At 44.0% G+C, this 13,950-nt stretch overlaps 1 protein-coding gene across 1 annotated transcript in view; it reads left to right on the top strand.

The window, feature by feature from the left end:
- LOC126293326 (peroxidase-like) overlaps positions 1-13,950 on the top strand; it is a 189,762-nt gene that overhangs the window by 126,440 nt on the left and 49,372 nt on the right. Inside the window, exon 6 of the mRNA XM_049986512.1 lies at positions 1,553-1,731. Coding sequence (XP_049842469.1) covers positions 1,553-1,731 — 179 coding nt within the window. The remainder of the gene's footprint in view (positions 1-1,552; positions 1,732-13,950) is intronic.

Genomic DNA, 13,950 nt, shown 5'->3' with positions numbered 1-13,950 from the left:
TTTTTTGTTCTAGTAAAACCCATGTCATTCCAAGCATGTGTGTATATTTGTACCTCTCTATCTACATTATTCCGTGATTTATTCAATTTTCAAATTTATACTGACTTTTTGATCACCCAGTAAACGAATTCGCTATTGCGCTACCTGTGTTGGGCCATGCCAACGAATGTAGAAAGAGAATCAACTTCCGGATTTCCTAACAACTGACTCTCACGACTGTTATCAAAAGGAAAAAAATCCGATAATGAAACTTCCTGGCAGCTTAAAACTGTGTGCCACACTGGGACTCGAACACCACACCTTTGCCTTTAATGGGCAAGTGCTCTGCCAACTGAGCTATCCAAGCACGACTTACGACCTGTTCCCACAGCTCTAACTTCGTCAGTACCTCACCTTCTACATTCCAAACTTCACAGAAAATTCTAAGTTCGGGTCCACGACCGACACAAAATTTTAATCTGGACGATTCATATCACTGTAGAATTCCGGAGTGAGATTTTCACTCTGCAGCGGAGTGAGCGCTGATATGAAACTTCCTGGCAGATTAAAACTATGTGCCGGACCGAGACTCGAACTCGGGACCTTTGCCTTTCTCTGGGCAAGTTCTCTACCATCTGAGCTACCCAAGCACGAATCACGCCCCGTCCTCAGAGCTGTGTGCCGGACCGACAGGCAAAGGTCCCGAGTTCGAGTCTCGGTGCGGCACACAGTTTTAATCTGCCAGGAAGTTTCATATCAGCGTACACTCCGCTGCAGAGTGAAAATCTCATTCTGGAAACATCCCTCAGGCTGTGGCTAAGCCATGTCTCCGCAATATCCTTTCTTTCAGGAGTGCTAGTTCTGCAAGGTTCGCAGGAGAGCTTCTGTTAAGTTTGAAACGTAGGAGACGAGGTACTGGCAGAAGTAAGGCTGTGAGGACGGGGCGTGAATCGTGCTTGGGTAGAACAGTTGGTAGAGCACTTGCCCGCGAAAGGTAAAGGTCCCGAGTTCGGGTCTCGGTGCGGCACAGAGTTTTAATCCGCCAGGAAGTTTCACTGTAGACTCCGTTTCAGAGCGAATTTTATCAAGACCATATCCTGATTCATAGTAACCGTTCCCATCCGGTCACCGAAGTTTAGCGCTGTCGGGTTTGGCTAGCATTTTGACGAGTGACCAGGTCTGTCGAGTGCTGTTGGCAAATGTGGTTCACTCAGCCCTTGTGAAGCCGATTGAGGAGCTACTGGGTTGAGAAGCAGCTGCTTCAGTCACGAAAATTGACAACGACTGAGAGAGCTGTGTGCTGACCACATGCTTCTCCATATCTGAACCAATGACGTCTGTGGGGTGTGGATGACACGGCGGTCGGTCGGTGCCGTGGGTTTCCCGGCACACATTCGGACGAAGAGAGACAGAGTCATACACTGCTTTTGATAAATCGTTTTGGAATTCCTGCAGTTTTTTGGTCGGCCACTTCGAACCATAAATGTGCCAGCTGCATAAATGTACACTTTGGTTGAAAAAATGGTGTCACGAGTGAGGAGTGAGACGACGTCGACGTGTCGTGTGTCCGCAGAGGCACACAGGACGCAGTGCTGCGCGTCCGACGGCAGCCACTGGTCGCTGACGAACGAGCCCACCTGCTACCCCATCATCATCGACGAGAAGGACCCCGTCTTCGGGCCGGCAGGCATCCGCTGCATGAACTTCGTGAGGACCACGGCGGACGCCTGCTCTCACCACGCCAGCGAGCAGGTGAGTTCAAATTGGTTCAAATGGCTCTGGGCACTTTGGGACTTAACATCTGAGGTCATCAGTCCCCTAGAAATTAGAACTACTTAAACCTAACTAACCTAAGGACATCACACACATCCATGCCTGAGGCAGGTTTAGAACCTGCGACCATAGCGGTCGCGCGGTTCCAGACTGAAGCGCCTAGAACCGCTCGGCCTCACCGGCCGGCCAGCATTTGAGTCCTCCACCACCAGGTCTCGGCGGCTTCTCTGAGCCCCAAACAAGTGCCTCGGGACTGAGCTGTCAACGGCACAAGCGGGCTCCTCTCCAGCTCATCATCATCATCATCATCGTCATCATCTTGCACAATATCTAGCCACTGGCAGAACCTGCTTGGTACACGAACCTCTCCATCTTCTCATCCTTGTCGCTATTCCCACCCTCTCCTCTCTTCCAGAGGCTCTTTTCCACTCCTTTTAGCCACTTATCCATTGGCCTTCCCTTTGGTTTCTCGCCTTCGATCTAAATCTTGTGCATCTTCTGGAGTACCCTATCTCATATGCTATTACCGCATGCCCATACGACTTTCCTTTCCCCAACGTCATTTAGGCAGGTTTCCTCAAGTGTTATCTCGCCAAGACTTTAATTTCTCTTTGTTACACCTTGTAATGGTTCTTTATTTACGTGACCATTACGGCACTCCAACCCCAGTTCTCGATACCAGTAATATCGTACTACTTTTCTACGAAGTAACAGACATATTTTTGTGACAATATTCACATTTGGTTTTATTAATGTGTAGGTACTCGGATGTATCGATATATTACAGTGATATGGTTCTTGTGTGTATTCATTTCTGCGAGACTGTCATAATCTTTGACTTACTTGTAACCGTTTTGGCGCGAATGAGCACAGAGAGCAATCTTTGTTTCACTTTGCAGATGTTGTTATTTCGCTTTGTAAAAGAACAGTCAATTCTTGTGTTTGATTACAGTGGAAATTAAATATATGAAGATTAATACAAAACTATTATCTTGATGATGTGATAATTAAGAAGAAGTATATGTGAATTTACAAGAAGTTTAATAAAAATGTGGATCGTGAAAGACAAGTCAAAAAATAATTCTGCCGTACCACTGTTCTGATCTGGGATTGTTTGATCATTAAGAATTTTCTGAAAAACGCATTTTCTAGGTCTTCAAATACTGCTAAAATACAGATCTGAACCTTCTAGCAGGCAAAGTTTAATCACCCTTAGAATCAACAAGATGAGCCATAACAACTTCGACGAAATCTACGTGGGAATCCATTCAAGATAAGTCCCATAATTAATGACTTTTTTACAGTGACTTCATTATTTCCATTCTGACGATACCATCCACAGTCAATAGCTTCGTTGTTGCCCGATAAAGCGAACATATGCTGCGTAAGCAACATTATTAATATGATTTCTAACCTACTTTGCAAGTGGTGGTATTGTTAGAACCTACACAAGTTTTCCAAAATTCATGTCACTTGATTACAACAAAAAAAAGTTAATGAAAACAAAGTATTGAACAATTAAAAGAGTTGATAGATTCAAGCACCTGGGGGAATGGATCCAAGCCAATGGACTGGATAACACAGCAGATAAAGAAAGAATAAAAAAAGTTAGAATTTGCATATAAATTAACACAAAACTACTACAATAAGAAATAATATCCATACAAGCTAAGATTAAACATTATAATTCAGTTATTAGGACACAAACACGTATGGATCAGAGTGCCTAACATTGAATAAGAAAGGCGAATTAAGAGAACTAGAAAAAAAGAGAGTGAAAAATACTAAGTAAAATTCTAGCTCCTGAGGAACACAAAGAAAACATATGGATTGAAAGGAGAAATGAAGACTTATACAAAAATACAGAAAAGATCACAGATACAAAGAGGAAGGAACGGCTAAAATTTTATGGACATTTAAAAAGAATGGAAGAAACGCGGATTACAAAGAAAATTTTTAATTACGTTAGTAACCTGAAAAAGAAACTGTAGGATGGATAGAAGCAGTACAGAAAGACACCAACAAAATAGCTGTTACAGAAGAAATAATACGTGACAGGAATCACTTCAGGCTTTTTTTTTTTTTTTCTTGTCATCAGTCTACTGACTGGTTTGATACGGCCCGCCACGAATTCCTTTCCTGTGCTAACCTCTTCATCTCAGAGTAGCACTTGCAACCTACGTCCTCAATTATTTGCTTGACATATTCCAATCTCTGCCTTCCTCTACAGTTTTTGCCCTCTACAGTTCCCTCTAGTACCATGGAAGTCATTCCCTCATGTCTTAGCAGATGTCCTATCATCCTGTCCCTTCTCCTTATCAGTGTTTTCCACATATTCCTTTCCTCTCCGATCCTGCGTAGAACCTCCTCATTCTTTACCTTATCAGTCCACCTAATTTTCAATATTCGTCTATAGCACCACAACTCAAATGCTACGATTCTCTTCTGTTCCGGTTTTCCCACAGACCATGTTTCACTACCATACAATGCTGTACTCCAGACGTACATCTTCAGAAATTTCTTCCTCAAATTAAGGCCGGTATTTGATATTAGTAGACTTCTCTTGGGCAGAAAAGCCTTTTTTGCCATAGCGAGTCTGCTTTTGATGTCCTCCTTGCTCCGTCAGTCATTGGTTATTTCACTGCCTAGGTAGCAGAATTCCTTAACTTCATTGACTTCGTGACCATCAATCCTGATGTTAAGTTTCTCGCTGTTCTCATTTCTACTACTTCTCATTACCTTCGTCTTTCTCCGATTTACTCTCAAACCATACTGTGTACTCATTAGACTGTTCATTCCGTTCAGCAGATCATTTAATTCTTCTTCACTTTCACTCAGGATAGCAATGTCATCAGCGAATCGTATCATTGATATCCTTTCACCTTGTATTTTAATTCCACTCCTGAACCCATCTTTTATTTCCATCATTGATTCCTCGATGTACAGATTGAAGAGTAGGGGCGAAAGGCTACAGCCATGTCTTACACCCTTCTTAATACGAGCACTTCGTTCTTGATCGTCCACTCTTATTATTCCCTCTTGGTTCTTGTACATATTGTATATGACCCGTCTCTCCCTATAGCTAACCCCTACTTTTTTCAGAATCTTGAAAAGCTCGCACCATTTTATATTGTCGAACGCTTTTTCCAGGTCGACAAATCCTATGAATGTGTCTTGATTTTTCTTTAGCCTTGCTTCCATTATTAGCCGTAACGTCAGAATTGCCTCTCTCGTGCCTTTACTTTTCCTAAAGTCAAACTGATCGTCACCTAGCGCATTCTCAATTTTCTTTTCCATTCTTCTGTATATTATTCTTGTAAGCAGCTTCGATGCATGACCTGTTAAGCTGATTGTGCGATAATTCTCGCACTTGTCAGCTCTTTCCGTCTTCGGAATTGTGTGGATGATGCTTTTCCGAGAGTCAGATGGCATGTCGCAAGACTCATATATTCTACACACCAACGTGAATAGTCGTTTTGTTGCTACTTCCCCTAATGATTTTAGAAATTCTGATGGAATGTTATCTATCCCTTCTGCCTTATTTGACCGTAAGTCCTCCAAAGCTCTTAAATTCCGATTCTAATACTGGATCTCCTATCTCTTCTAAATCGACTCCTGTTTCTTCTTCTATCACATCAGACAAATCTTCACCCTCATAGAGGCTTTCAATGTATTCTTTCCACCTATCTGCTCTCTCCTCTGCATTTAACAATGGAATTCTCGTTGCACTCTTAATGTTACCACCGTTACTTTTAATGTCACCATGCTGTTGTTTTGACTTTCCTGTATGCTGAGTCTGTCCTTCCGACAATCGTATCTTTTTCGATGTCTTCACATTTTTCCTGCAGCCATTTCGTCTTAGCTTCCCTGCACTTCCTATTTATTTCATTCCTCAGCGACTTGTATTTCTGTATTCCTGATTTTCCCGGAACATGTTTGTACTTCCTCCTTTCATCAATCAACTGAAGTATTTCTTCTGTTACCTATGGTTTCTTCGCAGCTACCTTCTTTGTACCTATGTTTTCCTTCCCAACTTCTGTGATGGGCCTTTTTAGAGACGTCCATTCCTCTTCAACTGTGCTGCCTACTGCGCTATTCCTTATTGCTGTATCTATAGCGTTAGAGAACTTCAAACGTATCTCGTCATTCCTTAGAACTTCCGTATCCCACTTCTTAGAGTATTGATTCTTCCTGACTAATGTCTTGAACTTCAGCCTACTCTTCATCACTACTATATTGTGATCTGAGTCTGTATCTGCTCCTCGGTACGCCTTACAATCCAGTATATGGTTTCGGAATCTCTGTCTAACCATGATGTAATCTAATTGAAATCTTCCCGTATCTCCTTTTCCAAGTATACGTCCTCCTCTTGTGATTCTTGAACAGGGTATTCGCTATTACTAGCTGAAACTTGTTACAGAACTGAATTAGTCTTTCTCCTCTTTCATTCCTTGTCCCAAGCCCATATTCTCCTGTAACCTTTTCTTCTACTCCTTCCCCTGAAACTGCATTCCAGTCGCCCATGACTATTAGATTTTCGTCCCCCTTTACATACTGCATTACCCTTTCAATATCCTCATACACTATCTCTATCTGTTCATCTTCAGCTTGCGACGTCGGCATGTATACCTGAACTATCGTTGTCGTTGTTGGTCTGCTGTCTATTCTGATTAGAACAACCCGGTCACTGAAATGTTCACAGTAACACACCCTCTGCCCTACCTTCCTATTCATAACGAATCCTACACCTGTTATACCATTTTCTGCTGCTGTTGATATTACCCGATACTCATCTGGCCAGAAATCCTTGTCTTCCTTCCACTTCACTTCACTGACCCCTACTATATCTAGATTGAGCCTTTGCATTTCCCTTTTCAGATTTTCTAGTTTCCCTACCACGTTCAAGCTTCTGACATTCCACGCCCCGACTCGTAGAACATTATCCTTTCGTAGATTATTCAATCTTTTTCTCATGGTAACCTCCCCCTTGGCAGTCCCCTCCCGGAGATCCGAATGGGGTACTATTCCGGAATCTTTTGCCAATGGAGAGATTATCATGACGCTTCTTCAACTACAGGCCACATGTCCTGTAGATACACGTTACGTGTCTTTATTTTTATTGCAGTGGTGTCCATTGCCTTCTGCATCCTCATGTCGTTGATCATTGCTGATTCTTCCGCCTTAAGGGCAATTTCTCACCCCTAGGACAAGAGAGTGCTTGAGCCTCTATCCGCTCCTCTGCTCTCTTTGACAAGGCCGTTGGCAGAATGAGGCTGACTTCTTATGCCGGAAGTCTTCGGCCGCCAATGCTGATTATTTAACAAAATTTAGGCAGTGGCGGGGATCGAACCCGGGACCTAAGACGTTTCGATTATGAATCAAAGACGCTACCCCTAGACCAGGGGTTCTGATAGAAAACGCAAAATATGAGGAAGATGAGCCAAAACCTCCACCCAAGAGATGAGCAGAGACGAGCAGTTGGCGAGAAAATGAAGAAGTACTGGGAAGAACGGAAGAAAAAAAACACCTTAAGTGTTAAGTTGTATGCGGTTCATAGCTGGCCAAAATCATAAATAAAAAAACAATAACTTAAAAAACACAGGCAAATGTCTGAAATTCATAATTTTATTACTTTGACTTAAGAAGCTTTTTAGTACTATCGATGAAAATTTTCTTTCCAGTAATTTTTAAAAAAATACGCAAATCTCCCAACTTTTTAATAATGTTGTTTCGTTTTATTATATAGGTATTTCAGAAGTGATGGTCAGTAACTCACACATGGAAAGTACAGGCCAAAAGTAGCTAAAAATATCCAGTAAACATGGGTCTGCAAATCAACCGTTGCCGAGGTTTCGCATTAATTCTTGTTTGGAACCAACTACAAACGACCCTGGATACCGCACTGCTTACGTTGGTATCTCCAGGTTTGGGATCGACTCTCTGTTTGTTTACGTGTGCGCAACTGCCTTCCTTTCCCCATCCGTGCACTGTGCAGTACAGGCCTAACATTCAGTTTAGAACCAATGAAGAGTACGCTGACACGCACTTCATGTGTGGCAAAACTAATGGCAGCGCCGTTGAGGCTGTACGATTGTATGAAAAAGCTTTTCCGTTTCGCAGGCAGCCGGTTACATCAGCGGCTTAGAGAGACCGGGAATTTCGCACACCATGTACTAGAAGGTCGACCCAGACCCATTAACACCCGATGTCGAGGAAAAACGGTGTTACGCATTGTACTTCAACAAAGGAGGATTGCTACCCAAGAGCGTGTTCTGAGTGGCGGATTTTACGTCGGCAAGTACTCTATCCATATCATCTTCAGCGAGTGCAAGTCCTCAACAATGCAGACTTTCCTTCTAGAAAGAATTTCTGTCAATGGGTGCAACAACAGTGTATCCTGAATCCCCCGTTTGTAAGCAGTATTCTGTTCATGGATGAGGCTGGATTTATCCGTGACGGTATTTTTAATTACACTACCGGCCATTAAAATTGTTACACTAAGAAGAAATGCAGATGACAAACGGGTATTCATTGGACAAATATATTATGCTACAACTGACAACTGACATGTGATTACATTTCCACGCAATTTAGGTGCATAGATCCTGTGAAATCAGTACCCAGAACAACCACCTCTGGCCGTAATAACGGCCTTGATACGCCTGGGCATTGAGTCAAACAGAGCTTAGATGGCGTGTACTGGTACAGCTGCCGATGCAGCTTCAACACGATACCACAGTTCATCAAGAGTAGTGCCTGTCGTATTGTCACGAGCCAGTTGCTCGGCCACCATTGACCAGACGTATTCAGTGAGACATCTGGCGAAAGTGTTGGCTAGCGCAGCAGTCGAATATTTTCTGTATACAGAAAGGCCCGTAAAGGACCTGCAACATGCGGTCGCCTATTATCCTGCTAAAATGTAGGGTCTCGCAGGGATCGAATGAGGAGTAGGGCCACGGGTCGTAACACATCTGAAATGTAACGTCCACTGTTCAAAGTGCCGTCAATGCGAACAAGAGGTGACCGAGACGTGTGACCTATGGCACCCCATTCCATCACGCCGGGTGATACGCCAGAATGGCGATGACGAATACACGCTTCCAATGTGCGTTCGCCACGATGTCGCCAAACACGGATGCGACCATCATGATGCAGTAAACAGAACCTGGATTCATCTGAAAAAATGACGTTTCGCCATTCGTGCACCCAGGTTCGTCGTCGAGTACACCATCGCAGGAGCTTCTATCTGCGATGCAGCGTCAAGGGTAACCGCAGCCATGGTCTCCGAGCTGATAGTCCATGCTGCTGGAAACGTCGTCGAACTGTTCGTGCAGATGATTGTTAACTTGCAAACGTCCCCATCTGTTGACTCAGGGGTCGAGACGTGGCTGCACGATCCGTTACAACCATGCGGATAAGATGCCTGTCATCTCGACTGCTAGTGATACGAGGCCGTTGGGATCCAGCACAGCGTTCCGTATTACCCTCCTGGACCCACCGATTCCATATTCTGCTAACATTAAACTCGGTCAGTATGTCGCGATACGATAACCCACAATCGCGATAGGCTACTATCCGACCTTTATCAAAGTGGGAAACGTGATGGTAAGCATTTCTCCTCCTTACACGAGGCATCAAAACTACGTTTCACCAGGCTAAGCCGGTCAACTGCTGTTTTTGTATGAGAAATCGGTTGGAAAATTTCCTCATGTCAGCACGTTGTAGGTGTCGCCACCGGCGCCAACCTTGTGTGAATGCTCTGAAAACCTAATCATTTGCATATCACAGCATCTTCTTCCTGTCGGTTAGATTTTCGCCTCTGCAGCAGGTCATCTTCGTACTGAAGCAATTTTAATGGGCAGTAGTGTATCATAAATGTCACATTTGGGCCGATGTCTACCCTAATGCAACACAAGTATCACGACATGAGCAGCGTTATTCGTTGAACCGCAGGACTGCTCAGAGACCGCGTAGTTGGACCACACTTCCTGCCACAGAGACTAACCGCACAGCAGTATATGGGGTTCCTGCGGAATGAACTTCCAGATGTACATGATGATGTCCCACTGAACCGACGCCTCAACATGTGGTTCATGCACGACGGTGCCCCAGCACCAGCTTCTAACTCGGGCCTATGTTCAGTATTGGATAGGTAGAGCCTCTGAATTTAAATCAAGCGGATTTCAATGTGTGGAAGCATGTTAAAAGCCTGCTCTACGCTACCGAGGTCAACTTTCTTCAGGAATTATGCTTGCAGATTGCAGTAGTCTTCCATCCCCAGGACTGCCTGAGAGGATTCGCAACTCGTTTCAGAGACGACTTCAGTATTGCATACAAACGCACGAGCAACACTTCGAACAACTACTTTAACGTTTAGAGATGCCATATGCTCCTAGACAATGACAAACCGCAACAGAAACTATGTCGTATCTCGACAATGGTTGGTTTGTGGGACCATGTTTATTGGAGCTTTTTAGCTACTTTCGGCCTCTACTTTCCATGGGTGAATTATTGACCATCACTTCTCAAACACCATATACATATATATCAGACCATCATCTGCTGCAAATAAAGATTAGATTTCAACCTAACAGAAAGAAACCACCAATGAACAAAACAGTTAGAACTGATCCAGAATACCTTAAACTTAACAAGAGAGGAATTCTCCAGGAAATTGGGCCATCAAACGCAACGAACTGAAATGAACTTGCAGAAGTACTGAAAGACATTATGAAATTTGGCAACCCCCCCCCCCCCCCCCAAGAAAGAGAAAACACAGATGGTGGAACAGTGCATGTGATCAATCAATAGAAGAAAGAATACAAACTTGGAAAACTTACAGTAGCAACAAAACTACAGAAAAATGGCAGGAATATTTGAGAATACAGAAGAGTTCATCCAAGACAATACGAAGAGAAAAACGTAGATGTGATAAAAGCCAGATTAAAGAAATTGAACAACAACTGCGATGGTGTACTCAACGACGAATGGAAAAACGTCATTTTTTCTGTTAAATCCAGGTTCTGTTTACAGCATCATGATGGTCGCATCCGTGTATGGCGACACCGCGGTGAACGTCATCGACATACTGGCGTACACCTGGCGTGATGAGATGGGGTGCCATTGGTTACACGTCTCGGTCACCACTTGTTCGCATTGACGGCACTTTGAAAAATGGACGTTACATTTCAGATGTGTTACGACCCGTGGCTCTGCACTTCATTCGATCCCTGCGAAACCCTACGTTTCAGCAGGAAATGCACGATGGCATGTTGCAGGTCCTGTACAGGCCTTTCTGGATACAGAAAATGTTCGACTGCTGCCCTGGCCAGAACATTCTCCATATCTCTCACCAACTGAAAACGTCTGGCCAATGGTGGCCGAGCAACTGGCTCGTCGCAATACACCAGTCACTACTCTTGATGAACTGTGGTATCGTGTTGAAGCTGCATGGACAGCTGTACCTGTACACGCCATCTAAGCTCTGTTTGACTCAATGCCCAGGCGCATCAAGGCCGTTATTACGGTCAGAAATGGTTGTTCTGGGTACTGATTTCTCAGGATCTATGCACCCAAATGGCGTGACAATGTAATCACATGTCAGTTATAGTATAATATATTTGTCCAATGAATACCCGTTTATCATCTGGATTTCTTCTTAGTGTAGGAATTTTAATGGCCATTAGTGTACTTTGGAGATAGGGTGGAAACGCTTGATAGGTGGAATGCCAAAATGGATTGTAGAATTTGGATGTATCTAGTACATGATATAATGAGGAAGGGAGTAGAATAAATGGAGAAAGACAGCCTTCTACATCTACATCTACATCTACATCCGTACTCCGCAAGCCACCTGACGGTGTGTGGCGGAGGGTACCCTGAGTACCTCTATCGGTTCTCCCTTCTATTCCAGTCTCGTATTGTACGTGGAAAGAAGGATTGTCGGTATGCTTCTGTGTGGGTTCTAATCTCTCTGATTTTATCCTCATGGTCTCTTCGCGAGATATACGTAGGAGGGAGCAATATACTGCTTGACTCTTCGGTGAAGGTATGTTCTCGAAACTTTAACAAAAGCCCGTACCGAGCTACTGAGCGTCTCTTCTGCAGAGTCTTCCACTGGAGTTTATCTATCATCTCCGTAACGCTTTCGCAATTACTAAATGATCCTGTAACGAAGCGCGCTGCTCTCCGTTGGATCTTCTCTATCTCTTCTATCAATCCTACCTGGTGCGGATCCCACACTGCTGAGCAGTATTCAAGCATTGGGCGAACAAGCGTACTGTAACCTACTTCCTTTTTGGCGGATTGCATTTCCTTAGGATTCTTCCAATGAATCTCAGTCTGGCATCTGCTTAACCGACGATCAACTTTATATGATCATTCCATTTTAAATCACTCCTAATGCGTACTCCCCGATAATTTATGGAATTAACTGCTTCCAGTTGCTGACCTGCTATTTTGTAGCTAAATGATAAGGGACCTATCTTTCTATGTATTCGCATCACATTACACTTGTCTACATTGAGATTCAATTGCCATTCCGTGCACCATGCGTCAATTCGCTGCAGATCCTCCTGCATTTCAGTACAATTTTCCATTGTTGCAACCTCTCGATACACCACAGCATCATCTGCAAAAAGCCTCAGTGAACTTCCGATGTCATCCACCAGGTCATTTATGTATATTGTGAATAGCAACGGTCCTATGACACTCCCCTGCGGCACACCTGAAATCACTCTTACTTCGGAAGACTTCTCTCCATTGAGAATGACGTGCTGCGTTCTGTTATCTAGGAACTCCTCAATCCAATCACACAGTTGATCTGATAGTCCGTATGCTCTTACTTTGTTCATTAAACGACTGTGGGGAACTGTGTCAAACGCCTTGCGGAAGTCAAGAAACACGGCATCTACCTGTGAACCCGTGTCTAAGGCCCTCTGAGTCTCGTGGACGAATAGCACGAGCTGGGTTTCACACGATCGTCTTTTTCGAAACCCATGCTGATTCCTACAGAGTAGATTTCTAGTCTCCTGAAAAGACATTATACTCGAACATAATACGTGTTCCAAAATTCTACAAGATCGACGTTAGAGATATAGGTCTATAGTTCTGCACATCTGTTCGACGTCCCTTCTTGAGAACGGGGATGACCTGTGCCCTTTTCCAATCCTTTGGAACGCTTCGCTCTTCTAGAGACCTACGGTACACCGCTGCAAGAAGGGGGGCAAGTTCCTTCGCGTACTCTGTGTAAAATCGAACTGGTATCCCATCAGGACCAGCGGCCTTTCCTCTTTTGAGCGATTTTAATTGTTTCTCTATCCCTCTGTCGTCTACGTCGATATCTACCATTTTGTCAACTGTGCGACAATCTAGAGAAGGAAGCACAGTGCAGTCTTCCTCTGTGAAACAGCTTTGGAAGAAGACATTTAGTATTTCGGCCTTTAGTCTGTCATCCTCTGTTTCAGTACCATTTTGGTCACAGAGTGTCTGGACATTTTGTTTTGATCCACCTACCGCTTTGACATAGGACCAAAATTTCTTAGGATTTTCTGCCAAGTCAGTACATAGAACTTTACTTTCGAATTCATTGAAAGCCTCTCGCATAGCCCTCCTCACACTACATTTCGCTTCGCAGGATAGGGATGGGGTAGAGCTGGTGTGTCACATTAACGTTGGTGTAGATTTAATTGGCCAGGAGAGGGAGTCAGTTGGGTTCGATGGGAAGACGTCATTGAATGGGTGTGGGTTTCTGTATGGTAAATGGGATACATTCGTACAGTTGGAGAAGTGTACTTGGATTGAAAGAAAAAATATGGGACTGTTGGTGTTGAGTTTGCCAATCTTGAGATATACGGATGTGTTTGAAGAGGTCTAGGAGGAGTAGGAATCTGATCAAGAGGCGAAGGACACAAGTTGAAGAAGGTGTCACAACGCGGACTAAAGTGTGTGTTGACTCATCGTGACGGACGCTCACTGGAGAGAATTGCGTCAAAAAATAAGAGGGCAACAGCTGCGAGAGTCACTGCACAACATAGTGTCGCACTTGTCAACACTGTCAGCTCCAAAACAACACGAAATGAACTGCAGGACGAGTTGGAATTCCAAAACCATTAGTCAGTGAGGCAAGTGGCCGTAACAGAAAAGCGTGGTGCCGAAGCCACAAAACACAGACTATGGAGCAACGGGATAGGCTCGGAC

This window comes from Schistocerca gregaria, chromosome 10, assembly GCF_023897955.1.
Source record: "Schistocerca gregaria isolate iqSchGreg1 chromosome 10, iqSchGreg1.2, whole genome shotgun sequence".
Taxonomy (NCBI): Eukaryota; Metazoa; Arthropoda; class Insecta; order Orthoptera; family Acrididae; genus Schistocerca; species Schistocerca gregaria.
Note: the sequence above shows the minus strand (reverse complement) of the source record. Positions and strands in the feature narration are given on the sequence as shown.